At 44.6% G+C, this 26,835-nt stretch overlaps 2 protein-coding genes across 8 annotated transcripts in view; one reads left to right on the top strand and one right to left on the bottom strand.

Moving 5' to 3' along the window:
- Positions 1-14,396, bottom strand: part of CEP120 (centrosomal protein 120) — a 53,600-nt gene extending 39,204 nt beyond the window's left edge. Inside the window, exons 1-12 of the mRNA XM_085846435.1 lie at positions 14,260-14,396; positions 11,236-11,392; positions 10,632-10,746; positions 10,273-10,405; positions 9,939-10,075; positions 9,638-9,835; positions 9,036-9,257; positions 5,013-5,256; positions 2,953-3,148; positions 2,530-2,679; positions 2,189-2,371; positions 130-229 (exon numbers count right to left, since the gene is read on the bottom strand). Of these exons, the coding sequence (XP_085702561.1) occupies positions 130-229; positions 2,189-2,371; positions 2,530-2,679; positions 2,953-3,148; positions 5,013-5,256; positions 9,036-9,257; positions 9,638-9,835; positions 9,939-10,075; positions 10,273-10,405; positions 10,632-10,746; positions 11,236-11,392; positions 14,260-14,317 (1,893 nt within the window). The 5' untranslated portion in view covers positions 14,318-14,396. The remainder of the gene's footprint in view (positions 1-129; positions 230-2,188; positions 2,372-2,529; positions 2,680-2,952; positions 3,149-5,012; positions 5,257-9,035; positions 9,258-9,637; positions 9,836-9,938; positions 10,076-10,272; positions 10,406-10,631; positions 10,747-11,235; positions 11,393-14,259) is intronic.
- Positions 14,397-14,543: 147 nt separating this feature from the next.
- Positions 14,544-26,835, top strand: part of LOC147017069 (casein kinase I-like) — a 42,663-nt gene continuing 30,371 nt past the window's right edge. For 5 of the 7 annotated variants that reach the window (XM_085846434.1, XM_085846431.1, XM_085846433.1 and 2 more), the window contains exons 1-4: positions 14,544-14,602; positions 15,066-15,554; positions 15,719-15,759; positions 15,846-15,915. In XM_085846434.1, coding sequence (XP_085702560.1) covers positions 15,401-15,554; positions 15,719-15,759; positions 15,846-15,915 — 265 coding nt within the window. In that variant the 5' untranslated portion in view covers positions 14,544-14,602; positions 15,066-15,400. Of the gene's footprint in view, positions 15,555-15,718; positions 15,760-15,845; positions 15,916-26,835 lie in introns of all 7 variants that reach the window. The other 2 variants (XM_085846430.1, XM_085846428.1) reach the window with 2 other exon arrangements.

Below are 26,835 nucleotides of genomic sequence, written 5' to 3'. Positions count from 1 at the left end.
GGCTTTGGGCAAATGGCCATACATGGTCTACAAGTCACCAATTTGATCTTTGCTCTGAGATCTCGTGGAAGCTCCACAATAAATTTCCTTTGAGAATCCTGATCCGGTCATTAAAAACGCCTGTATCACCTGTATGTCGGAGGATTCGCAGACAATGCCCTGCAGTTTAACCGAACCGTGGTCCTCCAGGGTGAGACTGCAATTCAACTCTGCTACCTTCCGACTGGTCCTATAAAAATACATAAATAAATAAATTTAAATCACACCACCATCGTGACACATCCTCTCTCTGCTCTTTCAGGACCTGCATGTACAAAAAGTGCCAACCGGTCTCTCCCTCAAAATAAAGGCATTTTTGCAGATCACTGCAGGGGTTTAGGGTTAGCACAGCAATACTCAGGACACAACTCACCATCAGCATGCTTAATCTGATAGTCTGACTAACAGGTCAGTGCAGGCTCTGTACATTGTAAAAATGAAAAATAATGAAACCTGTATATCACATTATTTTGCCGACCACGTGTTGATTTTTATTTTTTGGGGTTTTCTGCATGAAAGCAACCTTATAACCTCTGACACTACTGGTGGATGGTTATGCATTCAATCCTGTTTGTTTGTTACATGCAAAATGGAAGATTTTTTTCATGTATATTGTTCAGTCGATTTTGTTATTCTATCTCTTTGTTTGTCAATCGCGTACAGGTCACAATTCTAAACCGATCGTCATGAAACTTTATCAAGTTATTGAGGTAGTCTCGACTGAAAAGCATATTGATTTTGAAGTCAAAAGTCATCTTGAGGTTAAACTACAAAAATCGTCATTTGTCATCCGATTGACTTGAATGGTGAACAGAATTTGCACAGCCCATCACTGAATTTGGAAAGCAGCTATTTTTGAGGTCAAAAGGTCAAAGGTCAACTCAAACTTCTAAAATCATCAATTTCAATCTGAAAAATAATTAATTTTCATCCGATTGACCTGAGCTTTGATTAAGATTGTCAATTTTAATCTCAATGAAATGGACAATTTGATGTATCCGTGGCAACCTTTGGAGGGAGATTGGGTGGATTTTGCAAGTATCTTGCTCTGCACGACATCTTTTTCTTTTTTGTTGGTGACCCGGATTTTTCAAAATGTTGGGGGCAGATTCGGACGAAATTTCATGGACAGGTTGGGTGTGTGACATTGACGAAATGATTAGATGTTGGTGAAGATCTAGATCCAGATATTAGAATTTTTTTAAGTGAATCTTCACCATTGAGAGATAGGGCCAAAAATGATAAATATCATATCTTAAAAAGTGTGGACAGATTATGAAAAAAACTAGGTGGAGGTGTTAGTTAGGTGACAACAACAAGCCAATTAGATTTTGATTCAGGTCTGGATGCAGATCCAGCCTCTCAGCGGGATACACAACACATGAACTGTTCAACCTTATTGGGGTATGTGCAGTAACGAGTTCCGTTCTAGTTTGTGAACTGTATTTTAGTCATTACCGGTGTATTAAAAATGAAACAAACTTTCATTCACTAAATCAGTTCTTTGTGGGGTGTAAAGTGCTGGAAGACCATCATAAAGATCAGAGAAACTTTCATTCTTTATTTAATAGTACCTGGAATTGTGTCACCAATCAATTTAGCACATGAGGAAAATCGAGTGAAAACTTGCATTGGATTGGGTTCCTGACAAGAACTCGACATCATCACAATCACGTTTCATATCATAGTTTGGTATCAAAAGCTTTCTGTTGTGCCACTGTAAATTTTACACAAATCCAAGAGCCAGACCTTGTGGCTCAAACACATAATTGCTTTCACATCATATTGGCAGAAAAAGAAAAGAACAGTTATTCAACCATTGCCTCACATTTGGAAATGCTTATACTGTGTGATGAGTCAGTTGGCTTTAAACCCTTCATTCAGGGTGGCATGATCCAGGATGTAGCACCAATTGTTCACACTACAGCAAAACAAGAGTTTCATAATTCGATCAAACTCATCTTTAGAGAGAGCAGGTGAAAAGGCTCTCACACTATCAGAAAGCTTTCCTTAAAGAGAAGACATGGCAACGAAGGGTAAACAGCACGATGGGACCTGAAGTATGATGTCAAGAATAATTGACGCATCCGCCCTCTTGTTATGGTAATGACACATCCGGTCTACACTGAGCTTTACATCAAAGACTCACCCACTGGTTGAAAGGATGGGAACCAGCATGTTGTGGCTTTGCCTCCAGTTCTGCTCCCCTGAAGGTTGCATGAAGCACGTTTGCTCTGCATCCAGAACAGAGTCCAGAGGTATGTGAGCTACGCCCAAGAGTTCATCTCGTGCTGTGCGGTCTCGGTGCCACAGCTCCACCAAGAGAGGGACCCTAACAGGAGGTACAGAGAGGATCCTTGTACATACAAAGGAACACAGATGAGGACAATGCAACATCTGAACAATGAGGTAAGGAGAGAGGATCATAAGGAGATTTTGTAGCCCTGCCCTCCCCCCAATCTCCACCCAAACCCCCTCCCATTTCAGTACCTGTGAAAGGTTTCCTGCAGTTGCTGAAACGTTGCTGCGAACTCAAACAAGCAGTAAGACTGAGGGAGAAAGACCTCAGTATGCCTGCGGACTTCCACTGGAGGGTTAGTCATGATGGGTGCAGCACTGCCAAAAAAACGGTAGGAATACCTGCACGATACATACAGGGCACATAATCAGAGAAAGGGGAAAATGAAGCTGTTTGTGTGTGTGTCTGTTTTTATTGGATCAAAATGAGTTGAGTTAAAAGTCATGAGACAAAGAAAGGGTGGGGGAAGGGGCAAAAATCAGCCCTGTGGAAGCAAATGAAGGGGTGGAATTGTTAAATTATTATTTTTCTGACAATTGACTTGATTGTCCTCCAGAAACGGAATGGACGCAAATCTACAGCTTCAGAAGTGGAAAGTGCAGTTGATGTCTCACCGCAGCACACAGTTGACGGGGAAGTCGATGGCAAGGTCACGGATGCTGCTAAGGTTAATGGCAAAACAGAAGTGGTGTGTCGTGCTGCGCATCACCACCTTTGGACTCGAGGTCTGCATACTACCACTGCTGGGGTCTGGGCCCGGCATTTTGCGATCAAGCTTTGACATCTCTGTCCGAGTCATTCCAATACCAACTGCAACCAAAATATTGCATGATTAAAAGAAGAAGAAAAAAAAATCAAATAAAGAAATAAAAATAAACAATCCACCAAGGTGTGAAGCTGAGGATGATCATTTAACCATCGCACCATAACACTAATTATTTATAACTTGCCAAACAAACAGCCCTGACAGATTGCAGACACTGCAGGCTCCAGATAATCTTTCTTGGATAAAGTTCACAACGTAGCAGGAACCAATTCTTGGTTTATTTTGTTTCCATTCCACATCACAATTGACTCTTTTCGAGAAATAATGCACATACATAGTATACACAATGATACCCCAACCACGTGCCAACCGACGGAAATCTTTTACACATGTATCACACTGCCTGCCATCATCATCGCAAGGAAATGATCAAATGCTGCATCACATTTTAAGTGATCTCAAATGGCAAAAAATAAATAAATAGAAGAGTAAAAGTATTACTTTAAACAAGAACGGAACTTGGTAGATCGTACACCTCCACCAGGCCGAACAGTTTACGTTTTGTATCCCATTGATTGGCAGAATCTACATCTGGATCTGAACCAAAATCTAATTGGTTTGTTCTTCTCACCTACTCAACTCATCCACCAAGTTTCATCCGAATCCGTCTGAACTTTTTCAGATATCGTGCTATATATCCTTTTTGGCCCTTTCTCTCAAAGGTGAAGAATCACTTCAAAAATTCTAGTCGTTGGTTCCGGATCTGTATCTTCAACAAAATCTAAACAGTTTGTCCTTGTTACACACCGAACCTGTCCACAATATTTAATCCAGATCCATACACAACGTTTTGAGATATCCTGTACACAAATAAACAAACAGAACAACAGAACAACAGAACAACAGAACAACAGAGAGAGAAAGAAAGAAAGAGAGAGAAAGAAAGAAAGAGAGAGAAAGAAAAAGAGAGAGAGAAAGAAAGAAAGAGAGAAAGAAAAAGAGAGAGAGAAAGAAAAAGAGAGAGAGAAAGAAAAAGAGAAAGAAAAAGAAAAAGAAAAAGAAAAAGAGAAAGAGAAAGAGAAAGAGAAAGAGAAAGAGAAAGAGAAAGAGAAAGAGAAAGAGAAAGAGAAAGAGAAAGAGAAAGAGAAAGAGAAAGACAAAGAGAAAGAGAAAGAGAAAGAGAAAGAGAAAGAGAAAGAGAAAGAGAAAGAGAAAGAGAAAGAGAAAGAGAAAGAGAAAGAGAAAGAGAAAGAGAAAGAGAAAGAGAGAGAGAGAGAGAGAGAGAGAGAGAGAGAGAGAGAGAGAGAACATAACGTTCTTCTACCTTCAGTAACGGAGGTAACAAGAATAATGCATAAAGGGAGTGATAAAACGATTTATGATTGGCCAGTCAGAGCATGTGTGCACAAGGCCATGTAGTGTGTGTGTGTGTGTGTGTGTGTGTGTGTGTGTGTGTGTGTGTGTGTGTGTGTGTGTGTGTGTGTGTGTGTGTGTGTGTGTGTGTGTGTGTGTGTGTGTGTGTGAACGACCGCATTACCATGTGGCATAACATGTGGTTACGTCATGTACAATGCAGCCCAAGTTGCAAATTAATAATTATTCTGGTTCATTGGAGAAAACATTCGAGATGGTCAACATTGAGGCATGCTTGAAGTTCAGTAGAACATTAGGTGAGCATAAAATAGAATTGGCCATGAATTTGGAAGTATCTGAGATGCTGAACAATCCCTGAAATTTTTGAGACCAAGATGGTAATTATAAATTGCAGTTGCAGTGACTGTTAGGGGGAGATAGGAAGTGATATCATTGTTGCTTAAACATGCCTAGTTTCACAATTAACCATCAACCAAGATGAGCACAACAATCGAATCTTGCAAACAAATAAATAAATCATAAATACATACTCACCATCTTCATCAAGGCTTTCTATCTCACTGTCAGTGCTTCCGGGTTTTCCTCTGGCCACAGTGGGGCCTGGAGGCAAATGAGAGGGGGAGCCCTGGTGATCAGGCAATGCAGGACAAGTATCATTTTGTCCGACAGAGGGAGGCTCCTTTCTGTCGCCAAGACGAAACGCATCCGATTCGACGAGATGATCTCTTTCTTCCACCTTTGGGAATTTTTCTTTCGAGTGTGCATCAGAGGATTTTTGCTGAGGGTGAGAGGGCAGTGTGATTACAAACGATGTGAGTTAGTGTTTTATTTATAAAGATGTATAACAACAAACAGTGCCTTCAGAAAGTATTCACACTCCTTGACTTTTTCACATTTTGTTGTGTTACAAGCAGAATTTAAAATGGATTAAATCGAGATTTTTTTTTGTCACTGATCTAAACAAAATACCCCATAAGGACAAAGTGAAAACATTGCTTTTAATATAACCTTTACAAATTAATGAAAAATGAAAAGCTGAAAAGTCCATCAATAAGTATTCAACCCCATTGCTGTGACACTCCTCTTTTTTCCCGCCTTTGGAATAAACTTCCTCACTCTATTCTTTCCCATTCTTCCCTTCAGGCTTTCAAAACAGCTGTTCACCACCACCTCTTATCTTCCCCCATCCAAATCCTCGATCTTTTCTACCCCCGATAATCCACCCAAGCCCACTTCCTTCAATTCTCCTGCTTTCCTTCCTGAAAGTCCCTTTAATGTCCATCTTCCCCTCGCCATGTTCCCCGTCCCATCCCCATCCCACTCCCTTCCACAGTTCACCTAATGTGTCTGTTCCCCACTGTTTTGTCCCTTCCACTCCCGCCCCTCTTGTCTCATGCCTCCTTGCTGTGAGTTGTGTGTTAGCTCTCATACGAGCCTCGACCAAGGTATACAAAAAAAAAAAAAAAAAAAAAAAAAAAAAAAAAACTCCAAATCGAGCTCAGATGCATCCAATTTCCTTTGCTCATCCTTGAGATGTCTCTACAACTGGATTGGAGTCCACCTGTGGCCAATTCAGTTGATTGTACATAATTTAGAAAGAAACACACCTTTCTATATGAGGTCCCACAGTTGACGGTGCATGTCAGAGCAGAAACTCTTCCATGAAGTCCAAGGAACTGTCCGTAGAACTCCGAGATAGAATTGTGAGGAGGCATAGATCTGGAGGAGGAGAGGAGATTGTGACCATTCTCTATGCAGAGCATTGGTGCTGCTTAAGCAGTCTCCTTGGCTATTGGGCACAATCCTGGATGGGTCGCCACTCCGACGCAGTATACCAGCAAGCTGGGTATCATTTTGCCGACCTTGGAAGGATGACAGGCCGAGTTAACCCCACCTGGTATTAATTCAACAGCTGAGCGGGATTCGAACTCAGGACCCTTGGATCCAAAGCCCACCACCCTCACCATTAAGCCAACAGCAGGCATATCGATCTGGGGAAGTGTATAAAACAATTTCTAGAGTGTTTAAAGTTCTCAAGAGCACAGTGAGCTCCATCATTGGGAAATGGAAAGAATATGGAATTACCCAGACTCTTCCTCGAGCTGGCTGGCTGACCAATCTGAGCCACTGGGCAAGGACCTTGATTAAGGAGGTGACCAAGAACTTAATGACTACTCTGACAGAACTACAGAGTTCCTTGACTGAGATGGGAGAACCTGCCGGAAGTACAACACTCTTTGCAGCACTTCACAAATATTGGCTTTATGGGAGAGTGGCCAGACAGAAACCACTCCTGAGAAAAATGTACTTGACAGCACGCCTGGAGTTTGCGAAAAGGCACGTGAAAGACTCCAAGAGTACGAGGCAAAATAATCTGTGGTCTGATGAGACGAAAATTGAACTTTTTGGCCTGAATGCAAAGCGCTACGTTTGGCAGAAACCGAGCACAGCTCATCACCCATCTAACACCATCCCTACCGCGAAGCATGGTGGCAGCAGCATAATGCTATGCTATTGGGGATGACTTTCAGTGGCAGGAACTGGGAGACTTGCAAGGACAGAAGGAACAATGAATGAAGCCAAATACAGGCAAATCCTTGAGGAGAACCTGCTTGAGAGTGCAAAAGACCTCAGACTGCGGGGAAGATTTACGTTCCAACAGGACAAAGACTCCAAGCATACAGCCAAAACAACACTGGAATGGCTTCAGAACAAGAATGTGTAAGTCCTTGAGTGGCCCAGCCAAAGCCCAGACTTGAAGATCGCTGTTCACCGATGCTCCCCATCCAACTTGATGGAGGTTGAGCAAATGTGCAAGGAAGAATGGAAGAAAATCCCCAAATCCAGATGTGCAAAGGTGACACAGACATACCCAAGAAGACTCGAGGCTGTAATCACTGCCAAAGGTGCTTCTGCAAAGTAATGACTCTGGGGGGCTGAATATTTACAGTATGTAAAAAAACTTGGACATTCCAGCTCTTCATTTTTAATTGATTTGTAAAAGTTTCTAAAAATACATTTTCACTTTGTCATTGTGGGATATTTTGTGTAGATTGGTGACAAAAACATTGAAATTTAATCCATTGTAAATGCAGGCTGTACGCAAGAAAATGTGAAAAAGTCGAGGGGTGTGAATACTTCCCTGAAGGCACGGTAAGAGCAATGCTAAACATAACCAGAGAGTTGGTGTCAAAGCCACCCAATGCTCGCCTGTTTATACATTTATCGTTTTTAAAAGACTAGTCTAATAATATTTTTTATAAAGCATTGCAGTGAAGTCTGATCCAAATAATTTTAAAGCAATACATGTATTTGTATATTGTAATGAGTAAAAAATAGTGTGGTAGATAAAAACATTAGAAAGGAAATAACTTGCACCAAAAACTTTAACATTTTCACACTCACGCTCACGCTGGGGGTATCGCTATAGCTCTCTGTTCTTCGAACAGGCGAGCTAAAAAAGCATGTAATAATTGGCATTTTATATTGTGCAAGGGCAAATACGAGTTGACATCGAAAAACTATCATCCAAACTCTAATCCCATTCAAAGGCAAAGTTTGTTTGCCATTTTTGAAATACAGATGTCAAGGATCATGGAAGGAATGGAGGCAGGCTGTTTTCTACAAAAAGAACACGGGAAAGAAACATTGAAAAGTACTCGCGCAAGGATACAATGCACGGGGTTCAAAGTTAAAGACAAAGTTAAAAAAAAGTTCCGATTTGCTCCAGAATTAAAGCAGAATTGTGGAATCACTCAGTGTCAGGAACGAGAAAGGTGGAATTCCATTGAAAGACAAGTCCATACTCTTTCAAAAGCATCGTTGCTGCTGAAGCAGGAGCATGGCAAAGGATTACACACTGCGTCGTTTGCCATTGCCTTTCCAGTGGTATCGGTCAAAGCAGCAATTTTGAACTTAGCCTTGTGTCTTTTGCAGTCTACAAAAGAAGACTGCCCTTTCCCCTTCTGTATAGCAATTCGTCAACAAGACCTTCTAAAAACCATCAGTTTCAAAACTTAAAGAATTTCTATCAAGTCATTGCACACATTTTATATGGTTTAATACAGTACAGGGTGGGTCAATAAATTGTTTGCAGACTATATATACTTTATGTCAAAAACGACACGACCTGGTCATTCTGCACTGCCTTATGGGTCACAGGTGACTGATGACATCATTCAATCATTCCATCACATGCCAATGCCATCTGTGAGGTATTAGTAACACTCAAGATCACCCCTCTCTGCGCTATTTAATTAATCTTTACGAAATATTAAATTCTCTATACATTTTATTGACACCTGTACATCATGCAAGAAACTGAATGCAAGGTGGGGACAAAGGATCTTCAACACAATGCTACAGCGGTGACTCGTTTTGACAATGCTACGCCATAAAGCACAGTCCACCCTTAGGTTCAGAGAAGAAATTCTCACGTGAAATAAAATTAAATTACAAGCATGATCAAAGTGTGACAAAGAAACTCAACCATTGCATGGTTTGCAAGTCTTATTGGTATTTAAAGCCAGACAATTGAAAATGGATGTGTGCACACACCTGCTCGGTGCTCCCTTCTTTTTTGAGGGTGAGTGCAACTTTCACCAAAGGAATGACGCTTGAAGGCATGCCAGACACGTCCTGACCCGTCCTGTCAGGAGAGACGAGAGGAAAAGTCCCCTCGATCGCGGCAGGCTCTGCGTTGGGGTCCCATCCACGCAGCAGGTTTGACAGTGGAATCTCGGCTATTCCGAGTTGACATTTTCCACAGCACAGCTGCACCTGATGGAGAAAGGCAACTAAACAACAATAACAAGAACGACGATAAAAACTAGGAAATTTCTTCCTTTTGTCATTGTCTGATGAGTGCAGACATAGCATTTCTTAAAATTACAGACCTTTATAGAATACATGCAACATAGAGGTGTCAAGAGGAAGAAAAGTGAAAATATAAGGGAAGGAATGAAATAGCAAAGAAAATAAAAAGGGAGGGCCCAATAGGGTTCAGGGGACATGAAAGAAAAAGGAGTTAAAAATGGGAATTAAGATAAATGCAAGGGAAAGGGAGGGTGTGGTGGGTCAGGGGGAGGGCAGGGGTGGGTCAAAAAGTCACCACTTTGCCAACGTAATTATTGTTTGTCGGTGTATGATGGGAAAATTACTTTGAGTGGAGTTTGAGCACCAAAGTATGATCGCAGGACGTTGACGGAGCTGCGGATACGCAGCGAGGCACGCTCAGGAGGAAAGCTGGATCGAACAAGGTCACCAAATAGCTCATTTTCGATGTCATTACCCAAAAGATTGTAGCGGAAACAGAACAAAGGCTTCTCAACGGGCAGTCGGACATCAGCGGAGAGCAGCTGGAAATGAGAAACACGACTCGATTGAAACAAATGTGCAACATTGCACTTTGAGAACCCCTGGTCTCATCAAAAACCTGCTCTGCGCAACACAAGCAATCACCTGTTGCAGGTTTTCGGCCGCGTGGATGGTGAGCGATAGAACGAAGAGGTGAAAACGCTGCGAAGCCGGGCCAATGTTAAAACAACCCTCGTTCTCGTCAAGTTCCGCGGTCAGGGCCTCAGGCGGACGTGCGGTCGCTGTGGTGAAGAAAATTATAAATGGGGTGAAAGTTTTCATTGCATTTTATAATCGGTGAAGAAGATGTGCCACGTTGAGCATCAGAACATAATTGTGGCCAAAGAGCGAAACTCGTTTGCATACTAAAGCATCGGCTGCTCTGGATCTTGGAAAGGACCACAGCCTGCAGTGGAGGACGAAGAGTAGAAAGCCTTACTTGAGCGTGGAGTCGCTGCTTTGGCTTGAAATGACGGCTGGTTCTTCAAATCCACTTCCAAAGTTAACGCAATACGCAGCTCTGGGTGGGTTTTGCTGTATTTGCTTCTCAGTAGTGGAAACCACCGGGAGGGCTTAGAAAACACAGTGCGGTGAATGGAACAGCATTCCAACGGACCCTCCTCCAGCACCCAAATGCAATATCCTCAAGAACCTTCCCTGACACCATAACCTATCCAAATAATACACCCATTTATCCCCCAAACATCGCCGTTCCCTCTCCTATTCCTCGATCCACCCCCACCCCCACAGAGCTCGATGAACCGAACACCGCCCCGAAAACAAACGATCAACTCTTACCGTGGGTTTCTCTTGTGCAGGCCTCAAGTCCAACACGACATATCCAATATATTCTTTCGCAGACGATGCCACATCCACAGCAAAGCATTGCAGTTTGATCGGCGTTCTTTGCAATCTGCGAACATAAAGAGTTTCAATAGCATTTATATACATGCCGTTTGAGAAATAAAATTATAATTGGATGCGTCTCATCATGGCTGTCCATTTTGCCACAGGCATGCGTTGGTTGCATGGCAGACATGTGCCCGTTGTGCCGATTATAATTTGCGCGCCAAGGGCTGTGATGAGACGCAAGTTTGTGGCACAACAGCGAAATGGTGGTTTATTAAAGTCTCAGATGAGGTGTTCTGTCAGGCCATTGTTGGAGGGAACGACGGGGGCGGGGGAGTGGGGAAGAAGAGAGGGAGCGATTGCGCATAGCTGATGCTTCCCAATAGGCAAAAATGCATTCACAGAAGGAACACTGTTCCGATTGGTTCTGATGTGACACCAGACTGTTAACGCACGTCCTAACGGATATATCTATACGTGCATGGAGGGAATGCTGAAACAATAAATACAATGCAGGGAAACTTGATGAGCAAAGAGAGCAATTATAACAGGCCTATGCTGATGCAGAGCTTTGCGATCCAATTCCCAGGCGAGCTCGGTAGCAATCTCTGGGTTATTAGAATGTTCCACGGGGTCAGTGGAGAGAGACTCTCCATCAAACTTGGCTTCCAACACAAGATGGCACCGAGGTCGACGAGGAAATCCACGGCCTGTGGTGAGTCAACAATACATCTCGATATAGAAAGAAAGGGTAGAAATAACATGCAATCACAAATATAAAAAGACGGATTAGGACACTTGAGAAGCACAAAAAAAAAATTAACACACAAAGATAAAAAAACAGAAAAAATGGATGACGATCAGAGTTCTTCGTAAAATTGTGCAGACCAACAGCAAACCGGAATGCAAATTTACAATGTCTGATATTTAGGTCGTTATTCAACATTTGATCATATAGATTGCATACCCCCACTCCCTCGAGCAGACAGTGCCACCCCCACTCCCTCGAGCAGACAGCGCCACCCCCACTCCCACAAGCAGACAGGGCCTCCCCAGTCTCTCGAGCAGACAGCGCCACAGCCCAAACTCTCGAGCAGACAGCCCCACACCCCACTCTCGAGCAGACAGCGCCACACCCCACTCTCTCGAGCATACAGCGCCACACCCCACTCTCTCGAGCAGACAGTGCCACACCCCACTCTCTCGAGCAGACAGCGCCACACCCCACTCTCTCGAGCAGACAGCCCCACACCCCACTCTCGAGCAGACAGCCCCACACCCCACTCTCGAGCAGACAGCGCCACACCCCACTCTCTCGAGCATACAGCGCCACACCCCACTCTCTCGAGCAGACAGTGCCACACCCCACTCTCTCGAGCAGACAGCGCCACACCCCACTCTCTCGAGCAGACAGCGCCACAGCCCAAACTCTCGAGCAGACAGCCCCACACCCCACTCTCTCGAGCAGACAGCGCCACACCCCACTCTCTCGAGCAGACAGCGCCACACCCCACTCTCTCGAGCAGACAGCGCCACACCCCACTCTCTCGAGCAGACAGCGCCACACCCCACTCTCTCGAGCAGACAGCGCCACACCCCACTCTCTCGAGCAGACAGCGCCACACCCCACTCTCTCGAGCAGACAGCGCCACACCCCACTCTCTCGAGCAGACAGCGCCACACCCCACTCTCTCGAGCAGACAGCGCCACACCCCACTCTCTCGAGCAGACAGCGCCACACCCCACTCTCTCGAGCAGACAGCGCCACACCCCAAACTCTCACGAGCAGACAGCGCCACACCCCACTCTCTCGAGCAGACAGCGCCACACCCCACTCTCTCGAGCAGACAGCGCCACACCCCACTCTCTCGAGCAGACAGCGCCACACCCCACTCTCTCGAGCAGACAGCGCCACAGCCCAAACTCTCGAGCAGACAGCCCCACACCCCACTCTCGAGCAGACAGCGCCACACCCCACTCTCTCGAGCATACAGCGCCACACCCCACTCTCTCGAGCAGACAGTGCCACACCCCACTCTCTCGAGCAGACAGCGCCACACCCCACTCTCTCGAGCAGACAGCGCCACACCCCACTCTCTCGAGCAGACAGCGCCACACCCCACTCTCTCGAGCAGACAGCGCCACACCCCACTCTCTCGAGCAGACAGCGCCACACCCCACTCTCTCGAGCAGACAGCGCCACACCCCACTCTCTCGAGCAGACAGCGCCACACCCCACTCTCTCGAGCAGACAGCGCCACACCCCACTCTCTCGAGCAGACAGCGCCACACCCCACTCTCTCGAGCAGACAGCGCCACACCCCACTCTCTCGAGCAGACAGCGCCACACCCCACTCTCTCGAGCAGACAGCGCCACACCCCACTCTCTCGAGCAGACAGCGCCACACCCCACTCTCTCGAGCAGACAGCGCCACACCCCACTCTCTCGAGCAGACAGCGCCACACCCCACTCTCTCGAGCAGACAGCGCCACACCCCACTCTCTCGAGCAGACAGCGCCACACCCCACTCTCTCGAGCAGACAGCGCCACACCCCACTCTCTCGAGCAGACAGCGCCACACCCCACTCTCTCGAGCAGACAGCGCCACACCCCACTCTCTCGAGCAGACAGCGCCACACCCCACTCTCTCGAGCAGACAGCGCCACACCCCACTCTCTCGAGCAGACAGCGCCACACCCCACTCTCTCGAGCAGACAGCGCCACACCCCACTCTCTCGAGCAGACAGCGCCACACCCCACTCTCTCGAGCAGACAGCGCCACACCCCACTCTCTCGAGCAGACAGCGCCACACCCCACTCTCTCGAGCAGACAGCGCCACACCCCACTCTCTCGAGCAGACAGCGCCACACCCCACTCTCTCGAGCAGACAGCCCCACACCCCACTCTCGAGCAGACAGCGCCACACCCCACTCTCTCGAGCAGACAGCGCCATACCCCACTCTCTCGAGCAGACAGCGCCACACCCCACTCTCTCGAGCAGACAGCGCCACACCCCACTCTCTCGAGCAGACAGCGCCACCCCCACTCTCTCGAGCGGACAGGAGCACCCCCACTCTCTCGAGCGGACAGGAGCACCCCCACTCTCTCGAGCGGACAGGAGCACCCCCACTCTCTCGAGCGGACAGGAGCACCCCCACTCTCTCGAGCGGACAGGAGCACCCCCACTCTCTCGAGCAGACAGGAGCACCCCCACTCTCTCGAGCAGACAGGAGCACCCCCACTCTCTCGCAGACACATCACCCCGCTCTCTCGCAGTCCTATCGACGAATATGAGGACGTGCAAGTAAGGAAGACGCTGAAAAATATAGAAGTCTCCAGGAAGCATTTGTCATCATCGTCGTTCGGGATGAAGTTCCATCACAAAGCATAAACATCTCTGGTACCACTGCAGGCTCAACCTCGCGCCACGACAACCTGAACCTGATGTTTGTTTAGTCTTTCGAACCACTAAATGCAGTAAACGTAACACGGCAAAATAGTGATAACCGACAACAAAACCCCCAATACTGTATTGGTGGCGATGTCGCAGCCATTGCAACATGCACGTAACTTACCCTCAAGCACAGAAAGTACGATCAGTAAGTGATCCCCTTTGGCCCTCATTGTTTGCATTACACGATTACAACCAACAAGAAGCCACAACCGCTCGTCCACAACAACGGAGCGGTACGTGACACCACCCAGCACGAAATCCAACCCTTTACCATGTACAGTAATATAAATATAAAATCAAAAAGCATTTTAACAATGGAATATCCTGAATTTTTCCATATTCCTCCCAACGAGTTTTCCAGTGTTTAATGAATGAATTCTTCGCCGTTTTAAAATTTAATAATCACGCCGATGGTTGTGCGCATGCGCGTCGTGGGGAGCTCAACGACGAGTGTTCAGGGCGAGGTGAGGTGGTTTTGTTTCAATTGTTCCTCAAGGAGATTAATGATAACGTCCCGATTATAAATACGAGCACAAACAACGTTGGTTGTGTTACGGCCGTTGTAACCGCTCGCGGATTTTCGGTGTCTCGGGTTGCGGAGCGACGGCCGCAGAGGCCTCGAGGTGCCCGCCCGCAGGCGCGCTTCTCCCCGCCCGGGTGCGCTAGTCGAGACCGAGGCCTAAAGGGGGTTTTGGCCTCGCTCCGTGGGACCCGCACTGTGTTTCACGGTTTCATGCCGATGTTCGACGCAAAGCTCCATTTGTGATGACGGACCGAATAAAGTTGCTTTGTTTCAGGGTTGGAATTTGCGCGATTTTTTTTGCATTGTGGACATGACCGTAGCGCTTTGCATTGCGAAATTTTGTGTGAAGGACGCGAACGGCCGTCACGTCGGAGGCTCAGATGTGGTGCATTTCTTCTTGTTAGTCTGTTTCCAGGACGAGGACAAAGGTGATTGTCTTTGTGCGCGATTGGAATGGCCGAAGCTGCAGCCCCGACCTCGCTTCATGGATGAACGATGGGGATCATTGTGATGTCCTCCTCCATCCGACGCCTTCTTGGGACCCTCGGAGAGGGTCCGTTCTGACTGGGGGACCGGGTCATCGCGAACTCTTGGTCTTTCTCGGACCACGTCCTCCCCTCCCCTTCCCCCTTCCCCCTACCCCCTTCCCCATACCCCCCTACATCCCCACCCCGGCTCGATTGCTGTTGACCAGTGACCCAGGGAAAGGGGGTGAGGCTTGACCAGCACACGTAACGTCATGGAGGAGAAACGGCCCGCTCGACTGAGTGCAGCTCGAGGTTCTCACGGTAGTCGATCTCAAGGGACTGCCGGCTCTGGAGTTCTCATGGTTGGACCGAACTTCAGGGTGGGGAAAAAGATTGGATGTGGAAACTTTGGAGAGCTCAGGCTTGGTAGGTGATGCCCCTTTAATAGGCAACAACTACTTCCGCATGACTTTGGTTTTGATCCATTAGCTTCATGGCACCATGTTGTCATGTCACGTGAATGTTCATTTTACTGCTGCCGCGGACATGCTTGGCATGTTATTGCTTTTTCTGTTTAATTTCTTTTTCAGGCAAGAACCTTTACACGAACGAGTATGTGGCCATTAAACTGGTGCGTAGCACAGCATTTTACCCGCTATCTTTCCCTTGCAACAAACGGACTCGCCTAATGTGTTGTGTCCCACATTTCTGGTCCAGGAACCCATGAAAAGCAGAGCTCCGCAGCTACATTTGGAGTACAGGTTCTACAAGCAGCTCGGCAATGCTGGTGAGGCTTTTTTTTTGGGGGGGGGGGGGATGAGATCCGTTTTGGGTGATGTGCCTGCTGGAGCCGCATTTTGGTGATTTTTATTTTTATTTTTTTTTTTTTCTGATCTTGGTAATGGAAAAGTGGTTCAACAGCCTATGAGAAACTGTTACCTTTATTGTTGTTTTTTTATTATTATCAAGCATGCCCTGACTTGTTGACTCTGACATGTTGAGTATGTGATTTTGTAAAGCTGAGTCGATGCATCATCGGGGCCAATATTTGGCAGGAATTCTCCAACGTTTGTGAATGTTTTCTGCAGTTGTGGCTTGAAAACAACGTAAAGGCTTTACTCTTCACAACTAGCAGGGACCCACGGAACATTCGTGCAATGTAAAATGCAACTTCAGGTCCTCAACCTCCATTCCCCTCCCCCCTCCCCCCACAACCCTCACAAGCCCTAAGCTAAGTAATCAACCACCTTTCCCCCACAAACCCCAAGTCGTCGACTCCCCACCCCACACCCTCCCAATCTGAAGACTACAATCCCCTTCCTACTCCCAGACTTAACCCCCCCCCCCACGAACAGAGAGCTATAGCGATACCCCCGGCGTGAGCGTGAAAATGTTAAAGTTTTTGGTGCAAGTTATTTCCTTTCTCATGTTTTTATCTACCACACTATTTTTTACTGATTAAAATATACATATAGTTTGCTTTAAAATTATTTGGATCAGACTTCACTGCAATGCTTTATAAAAAATATTATTAGACGAGTCTTTTAAAAACGATAAATGTATAAACAGGCGAGCATTGGGTGGCTTTGACACCAACTCTCTGGTTCTTCATCCTCTCAGTCTTCCTTGCTTTTCTTTTCTTCTGCTCACCTTTCCCTTCCCTTTGTTTTCTAATATTTATTCGTCTTGATTTAACCCCCCTCCCCTCAATTACTGCTTTTGCATATGTCATTCGTCGATGGCTCCTTGTGCCGGTTTATTTTCCAAAACTGGCGATTCGGAAAGCTTTCCTGGAAATGATGTTATACGCACAGTAACACTGCTAATGTGCTTGTGAGAAATGCGTGCATTGTTGGGAATTGTGGTTAAACCAATGATGACATGTTGTGGCTTTTTCACATTGTGCTGATGCATTCATCTTGTTTTATTCTTTACAGTTGCTCCTTTCACCTTTCCCTTGTATCTCCACTCTTTAATCATGTGCAGAGCTTTTTAAGTCTGTCTGCGTTTGTGTCGTCGTTTGGGGGTCATAGCGCTGTGTTTTGGGCTTTTGTCAGGTAGTTCATGACAGTTTGTTTGGTACTACCTAGTTGACTAATTGGAGAGTTCTTTGGTTTCTTGGCATGCTCGACAAGGGCCATCGGTGTGACTTGATAACGACAGCAACACCCACACCCTTGGACCGCATGACTCTTACTGTTTTAATGCTCTTGTGAATGAATCGATATAACGGTTTCTCCATTGCCCCCTCTGCATTGATATTTTCCTTGGATGGAAAGTTAGCCAAGCCACAAAATAGTATGACAAGTCTGCTCTACAATCTTTCACACATGTTAGCAATGCTTCATCAAATTCTACAATCCATTTGAAGGGATAAAGCAGTTAATGCAACATGATTTGTTTACACATCTTTAGGGTGAGATCCGATGAAGTTGAGCTCTTTTGATTAAACTTGTGTTATTTTAAGCTCACTAAAGCACTTTTCTTCAAGACTTTTCCTCCATTTATGCCAATGACAAGGCCTACTTATGTTGCAAGTTGCTAAAATCTATGAACCTTGCTCTGAAAATATCCCAATGCTTGTTAAAGCAAAATTATTGGTCAAACCTTGATTCCTCACATTACTGAGAACGACTTTGTTAAAGTTATTTGTTTTGCCAACTTGGGCTGTGGTCAGAGATGACAGTTGGACTGACAGGATAGCTTCGAGATGTGCACTCACCTTTTTGAGCTGTCTAGCCTGGGTTTGAATCTTGAGCCAGCTATTAATTGTCATGCTGATGTTTCACATTCAGAAGTTTGTGCGTGTCCTGTTGCCCATCGGAAGGATGTTGGGCGAGAGGACCCCATTGTCAGCACGTGTTGTTGGTGGCCATTAAATATTCCCTTGGTATTCTATAAAGAGTAGGTTATCCCACCACCCTGAAAAATAAAAATCCCAATTCCTACCAAAAACTCTGGGTCGTTAGACGTCTGGTCTTTTCGGATATCCGTTGACACCAGGAAGCACTGCTTTCTATATCAGTGTGTGGTGGTTGCCTGGGCAGCGGCTCCTACACTGTGAATAAATTCACGTTCCCATGTCACATGTGAATGACCATCTTAGAAAGGTGACCACAATATGTTGGTAATTTGCACAATGGATATCAGTTTTTCTTGTTACCTGTTTTTCTCTCTTCACAGCACTGGTTGGAAGGGAGGGAGATATATATATATGTATATATATATATATGTATATATATATATATATGTATATATATATATATATATATATATATATATATATATATATATATATATATATATATATATATATATATATATATATATATATATATATATATATGTGTATATATATATATGTATATATATATATATTTTGGTGAAACTATTGATGGTCATCAAAAAGTGTTCCTGAAAAAGAATACATCCGCTGATAAAATATACAAGATAACAACCTCCTAATATAATCAGAAATAGGTCTGCATGATTCAGGACTTGTCTTCTTCTTGTTCTTCTTCTTCTTGTTCTTGTTACTACTACTACTACTACTACCTCCACCACCAAAGGTGAAGGAGGTTATGTTTTCACCCCTTTATCTGTTTGTCTGTTTTGTATGTATGGACGAAACTCAGAGTTGTGGACAGGTCCGGTGTGTGACAAAGGCGAACTGATTATATTTTGGTGAAGAACCAAATCAGGCCCCAATAATAAACAGACGCAAAAGTGGTCAGACGGAAGGAAAATTCGTCATTCTTGTTAGAAAAACAGCTGAAATTGAAGAAAAAGCGACCGAAAGTGAAACCAACACAGTAATTACGGTCGTAATAGCAAATATAATGGTAACCAACACGTTTTTTTCTACACACAAGAACGGTCATGACGGAAACAAGCACACAAAATCCCGAAATAGATTGGTGGGGAACGGAAGCATGAACGGTTATTTCCATTGCGAAACATCCGAGACCGAAACAAAAGCGGTTCATTCCGGTTACTGTAGTGCGAACAAGATGGCGGATGCAGTGGAATGACCTGTTACGGTATGTACATTTTTAGTGCTTGTGCCTCGAACATAAATGTAATATAGATAATATATAGTGGGTAGTACCTGATGTAGTTTAAAAATTTATAAAACCGAATTTTGTTGTGGTGATAATGTTTGGTTTGCCTGTATTTCGAGCCCCCGAGTGAGGGATCGCGAGTTGTGTATGCCCAGATCAACATAGGGGATTGTGTATGGGATCTTTTTACAGTTTTTACTTCATGTTAACTTTGATATTTTATTGGAATTTGCAACTTGTTATTACTATCAAATTTTACCTCTTGCAAATATAAACGATCAATCGTCACTGATCGCTGCAGCACGGGGGCACGAATTTCACGAAATGTCAGCCACACATTAAGTCGAGAGCGCATTTATCGCTGCTTGTATAATATCCCGTACCACAAACGGGTTTTCATTAACAGACATGATATATTCATGGCACACTACGTTAAAGTTAACTTACCATAACTTCAAGAACTTTTTATGCCGCCATGTTTCCCACGTTCTGGTAACCGGAATGAATCGCTTTCGCTTTGTTCTCCGCTGTTTCGTGACGGAAATAACCAATGTTGCTTCCATTCCCCACCGTTTTATTGCGGGATTGACCGTTCTTGTGTCCGTCACGACCGTTCTTGCGTGTAGAATAAACATGTTGGTTTCGGTTATATTTGCTTTTGCGACCGTAATTACTGTGTTGGTTTCAATTTTGGTTGCTTTTTCTTCACTTTTAGCTGTTTTTGTAACAAGAATGACGGGTTTTCCATCCGTCTGACCACGTTTTCGTCTGTTTGTTAGGGGGGGCCTGCAAATCTGGATCTGGATCTGATAATTTTTAAGTGATTCTTCACCATTGAGAGATGGGGCTAAACCGATATATGTATAGCACGATATCTCTAAACATTGTGTACAAATTCAGATGAAGCTTGGTGGACATGTTTGGTGTGTGGCAAGGACAAATTGGTTTGATTATGGTGAAGATATGAATCCGAATATGGACACGAGAACTATTCAATTACCTCCGCCACCGAAGGTGGAGGTTATGTTTTCACCCCTTTATGTCTGTTTGCTTGTGTGCAGGATATCTCAAAAAGTTGTGGATGGATCTGGATCAAACTTGGTGGACATGTTGAGTGTGTGACAAGATCGAATTGGTTCGATTTTGGTGAAGATCCGAATCCGGATCTGGAGACGATAATTATTTAATTTTTTAAGTGATTCTTCACCATTTGAGAGAGCCAAAAACGATGTCTTACTGTATGGCATGATATTTAAAAAATGTATTTGGCCTGATATGTTCTCGTGGATCAGGCATTACGTGGCGGAGGTATGCGCTCTACCGAGTGCCCTTCTAGTTCTTCTTGTTGTTGTTCTCCACAATTATTCCAGTGTTCATGTGTGGTTGGCCAGGCCTGACGTTTGATTAAGGTGAGGTCAGGAATTTGGAATTTGTTCATAGTGCTGGTGATAACTCACCGCCTCCTTCATGAGCAACATTGTGGGGTCTTTAACATCCACCAACTTGTGCTGGCACACCGTCCATCCAAGGGATGGCACACACATTGGTGAAAACTGGGTTGACAGTTTATAGCTGGGCTCAGATTTGAACCCAGGCTATTCAGCTTGGAGATAAATGGGACTTGATGCATACCACTAGTCTCATGCATACATCGAGGTCATCCTGCCAGCCCATGATTCAGCCCTGGTGATTTTTCTAAATATAGCACCGGCTATTCCCAAGATAGAGTTGCAATAACGATGTTTGCATATCTTAGAGATTTAACTGGAAAACCGTTGGCTCTATTGGGATGGGACTTGCACTAAGTGAAGTTTGGATACTGTCCATGGTAGGATGATCGTTGTTAGTCATGCATGGGAAATTGCATAGCCTCATTGTATGTTAGATGTGCGTATAGATGATTAGTTTAGTCTATTAACACAAAGAACCTTGGTTCTCATTTCAATTTTGCATGCTGAGTTGAATGCTGAAGCTTCTTGAAATCACCCGATGATGGAACATCCGAAATGAAAAGTTGTCACATTTCATCCTTTTATTCTACTTTGTTTACAAATATAGCACAGATCAAGTTGTGTGTTTCTTTGTATATATATATATATATATATATATATATATATATATATATATATATATATATATATATATATATATATATATATATATATATATATATATATATTGTCCTAAACTCTTCTACTGATGATTTGACTTTTTTGTGCTATTCCTCCATTATTTATATTATTGCTCTATCCTACTGTGTGAGCTTGTAATAATTTTCTTGGCAGTGGTGGTGTGGGAATTCAACCTTCAACTTGCGGCAATGTTTTTTAAATTTTAAACCTGTGTACTACCTTCACACCAAAGAACTTGAAGAGATATTTACAGTGTGCCTGTAGAAAGTTGACACCCCCTTCAAAATTTTCACCTTTTGTTGCCTTTTTGCCTGGAATTAAATTTCCCACCTTTTATTTACACATCGCAACCCACAACTTCCAAGTAGTGGGGCAACTTAGCTAAATATAGCATAACAATTGTGCATTTTGTGAGGAAAGCACCAAATTTGGCATACTAGTAGCCTATCATATAATGAACAGATTTGGATATTGGGCCATCTCAAATTCAGCCGCTGATGGCTGTGGCAGCCATTTTTCAAAATGGCCACCAGTGGTTACTGTTATGACACATCTGCTTTACTGGAGAGGAATGCAGGTTGATAGTGAAAGTTTATTAACTAATAATGGTCAAAGAAAGTAACAATTTGATTTGGTTGAGAAAAAAAAAGTTAAAGTAGACTAAAACCTTGAAGAGTTCTTTCGTCATGAGAATCAAGCGTGTCCTCCAGCTCTCTCCGATGGAGAAAGTCTCAGTCTAGGTACGAAGAGTGATCTCCTCAAATGCTTTTAAGAGTTCTCCAATGCCCAATCAGAGGCTCCTGATACCACCAGCCTAGTTCTTGATGGGGCAGTCATTGTCCAGATGCTGAAGCCTGCGGTAGCCAAGAACTATGATGACTATGCCCAGGATGTCTTCATATAGTACCTGTCAACAAAGCTTCAGACTGTGTCACGTCTGGACCTGGTCTGGGACCGCTACGTTGCTGATTCACTGAAAGGCAGTGCAAGATCAAAGCGTGGAAAAGGAGTGCGTAGACGCATGGTCGGAGCAGCAGTTAGACCTGGAAACTGGCAGAACTTCCTCCGAGTGGACACCAACAAGACAGAGCTGTTCAAGTTCCTATCAGAAGCTATATTCAGGTGGTTTGACCAGGATGACATGCAGCTGATTATCATTGATGGAGAGGCAGTCCTGAGCAAGCCACCGCTGCTAGACCTGGCCTTGCTCGCCCCATGCAGCCACGAAGAAGCTGACAGTCGAATGTTGTTGCATGCATCCCATGCAGCCAACCATGGTCACCACAAGATACTGATCAAGACAGTTGACACCGATGTTGTGGTGTTGGCTGTGTCAGTTGTCCAGGGACTGCAACCAGAAGATGAAATGTGGCTAGCATTTGGCACTGGGAAGAGTTTTTGGTACCTGGCAGCCCACAAAATAGCAGCTGGCCTAGGACCAGAGAAGGCACAGGCACTCCCAATGTGTCACGCTCTGACTGGGTGTGACACTGTATCTAGCTTTGCTGGACATGGTAAGAAGACTGCTTGGACAATCTGGACTGTTCTGCCAGAACTTAGACGCGCTGCTGAAGCTATCCTCTGCACCAAGTGGCATACTAGACGACGTCGTGCACACCATTGAGAGGTTCGTCATATTGCTCTATGACAGAACCAGCACGTGCAACGACATTGACAAGGCCCGGAAGAAACTCTTCGCGAAGAAGAACAATGTGCAGCTGATCCCGCCAACCGAGGCAGCTCTGGAGGAGCATGTGAAGAGGGCGGCCTACCAAGGAGGCCATGTGTGGGGTCAAACACTGCTACCAACGCCAGAGCTGCCTCCTCCATCCAGCTGGGGCTGGGTCAAGAATGACGAGGGGGTGTACGAGCCACACTGGACGAAGCTACCCAAAGCAGCCCACACCTCCTATGAGCTAGTATCGTGCAAGTGCAAGAAGAGGTGTCTGAAGCGTTGCAAGTGCAAAAAGGCCGCACTTGAATGCACAGCTTTGTGTGTGTGTGAGGGAGAGTGCTCACAAAATTGAGAGAATATTAACAGAGCAGACTGTGTCACTGATTCAGAACATTTAAAATCAGACATCTCTCGATCAATTTCTATGAGAGATGTCGGTTCATTCATATGAATGAGATGCAGCCCATGATTCGTTTGCCACCATGCTCAACAACCACTGACTTTACATTAGCGATGTTGGTATTCATATCAGTCAGACGCAGCCCTTGATTAGTTTGCCACCATTCTCAACAACCAATTTATATGAGTAAGATAGTCGTCCGGTACAACAAATAATTAGCAGCCATCTTGCAAAATGGTGGCTATCTTTAAACTTGAAGTGGCTACAGGTTATGTTTTTCTTAATTCAAATTTTAATAAATGTTCAAACCAATGTGAGAGTGAAATTATAGTAACTGCTAGCGGCCATTTTGGAAAATGGTTGCCACAGCCATCAGTGGCTGAATTTGAGATGGCCCAATATCCAAATCTGTTCATAATATGTTAGGCTACTAGTGTGCCAAATTTGGTGCTTTCCTCACAAAATGCACAATTGTTATGCTAAGTTGTCCCACTAAAGTGAAAAACTAATTATACAAGTTTCAGAAAATTGATTAAACATACAAAACTATAATATCTTGGTTGGATAAGTTTCCACCTCTCTGAGTTCATACTTGGTGGAAGCACCTTTGAAAGTAATTACAGCTGAGAGTCTGTTGGGATTAAAAAATTTTTTTTTTTGTATACCAAGTCGAGGTTTGTGTGAGAGCTAATACACAGACACATATAATGAGGCAGAAAACAGGAGGGGTAGGAGAGGAAGCACAAAATAGTGGGGAACAAAGACAATCGGATATCTGTTTAAGGGAGAGATTGGGTGGGGTAAACGGGGGTAAAGAAGATAGTACTACAGGGAATTGGAAGGAGGCGGGTTTGAGGTGGATTAACGGGGGAAGTAAACATCAAGATTTTGAATGGAGGAAGATATGAGATAGTGGTGAACAGCTCTTTTGAAGACCTGGAGGTAGGAGTGGGATTGAAGAGAGTATTGGAGGACATTGAGTATGACCGTTTTTACAGCCATTTTTCCCTGCTGTGCAGGGGTTTGGCTTTTTGTGAGGCAATGTTTTATGGCCGGATGCTCTTCCTGACGCCAACCCTGGTCGCCTCTTACGACACACAGGGATATGGTACACCTATTCTAAAGGCCCGGTCACACCTTGACGTTTTAGCCAGCGATGGCAACGTATTAAAATGTATGTAAAACGCTGGCTTACGTTGAACTTTTGATGTTTTTTTTTTTAAGATTCGGACGTATTCATAGCGACTTGGTCTTATGTATAACACATTGGTAACGGACACAGAACGTTTTGTTGTGTTATAGATAACTTATACCAACGAATGCTGAACCTGTTGTCGGCCGACACAACCGATGCCCAACGATAGTCTAACTTAGGCATAGCGCGTTGTACGCATCGCCGACGATGTCGTGACGTAGCCTATTAAAAGGCTGACGCACAACGATTCGAATCATAACTGCCGTAGAAATGGAAGTGTCAACATCGCGGTCACACCTTGGCGATCTTGCCAGCGTATGCCGACCTAAGAAAAATGTGTCTAAAACGTTGGGGCACGTCAAATACGGTATGAGTAAGTTTGGTATACGTGAGTACAATGCTAAAGTACGCTATCATACGTCGTAGTAATAAGTAGAGTACGTCAAGAAATTTTAAACATGTTCAAAATTTTACGACGTACTCGGCGTATGACACATGTTCCGCATGCGATGGGGATAAGTTTTACACTCGATATGCGGACGCTTACACACGTCCACAAAGGCTACTTATAAGCTACTCATAAGTCGAAACACGTCGCGGTAATGTCTTTTTTTTACGCGAAACTTATTTCTAACTTATGTTTGACTTGCTTTGAACCAATTCTTTACGTAGTCCCAACACACATCGACGTATGTAGACGTATTCCAATGACGTCTTCCGGTCGACAAAAAAAAAAAATTAACGTGTTTCTAGCTTACAACTGCCATATAAAGACGTGTTCCCAGCAGTTTTGGGAATTGGTATATAAAAATGCTGCTCATAAAAGGGGAACCCAACAGTGTTTTTGAGTCGATGTCCATGTCAGCAGTAACAGTATCAGTATCAGTATCAGTATTAGTATTAGTAGTAATTTGTTCATGTTGGCAGTAGTAGGTGTGTGAGGGGGAGGGTGTGGGTTATGATGGATCGTCCTTGCGTTTAACGATTTAAATGATAAACTCAACGATTTAAATGGCTGCAACTCCACTATTGAAAGTAGACACTTGCGCTCAACAATTTGATTTTTTTTTACACTCAACGACTTTTAAACGGTACCACTCAGCTATTTTCATTGTTTACAATGAACGATTTAAATTGCTGTCACTCGCCTTTGTTTTTTGACGTTGGGGTTTGGAAATTTGAAGCGTTTCTTCTGAACGTGTTAAAACGCTCAAACTCGAATATTTTAAATAGACGCTGCCGATGGACAATTGGAATCATAGCCAAGCTAGACATCGAAGTGTGAACATCCTCGTCATGCCGAAGAAAAGTTTGAAGAATGCTGCAAATAAGTGTCCTGGCTGTGGCCGTGGACGCTGACGCAAAGACGATCCATTATACCGACGTCTTTCAGCCTACGAGTAACTTAAAAGTAACGTCTGTCGATGTGTGGCAACGATTGCGTAACGTGCCAACAACACGTTAATCATAGGTTAGAAATAAGTTTCGGGTACGCTAAACGTTACCTCGGCGTGTCTCAACTTATGATTAACTTACAAGTAGCATGTGTTGACGTCTGTCAACGATCGCAGACCGTGCATACAACCTGTGGCCAGCGTAGCGGAATGTGTGAGTCATACGCTGGCATACGTCGTGAAATTTCAAGCATGAAAAAATTTGAGGACAACCAAAAAGTACAACGTTTAAAGCCAGCGTACAACGACGTATGGCAGTGTTTTTCAGCGTGCTCTCAATGTTATCAAAACTTACCCATAACGTATTCAACGTGTACCAGCGTTTTAGAAAAAAAATTCCAAAATCGGCATACGTTGGCTAAAACGTTAAGGTGTGACCGGGCCTTAACCGGGGCATACACCGGGACCAGTACACTAGCACTCATTTCGCCGACCTCGGAAGGATGACAGGCTGAGTCAACCCCCTGGTGTTAATTCAGCAGCCAACGGGGCTTGAACTCAGGATACTGGGATCCCAAGCCACCATCCTAACCACTAAGCCAACACCAGGCTTATTGGAGGACATTGAGTGCCCTGAGGAAATATAGGGGGGACAGATCACAGACAGAGCAGGGGTGGGGGGGGGTGGGCAAGGCCGGAGAGGAGACTGCAGAAGACAGAAAGACCACCGACCTGCCTGCAGTGAGAGAGTGAGAGACCCAAAGTTTCAGCTTCATCATAGGAGATACCAACGATCCTAAAAGCCTTGGTTGCCACAACGTGAAGTCCATCTAGGTGAGAGACAGGAGCA

Source organism: Eptatretus burgeri, chromosome 11 (genome assembly GCF_056783735.1).
Source record: "Eptatretus burgeri isolate ZD-2024b chromosome 11, Ebu_testis_v1, whole genome shotgun sequence".
Taxonomy (NCBI): Eukaryota; Metazoa; Chordata; class Myxini; order Myxiniformes; family Myxinidae; genus Eptatretus; species Eptatretus burgeri.
Note: the sequence above shows the minus strand (reverse complement) of the source record. Positions and strands in the feature narration are given on the sequence as shown.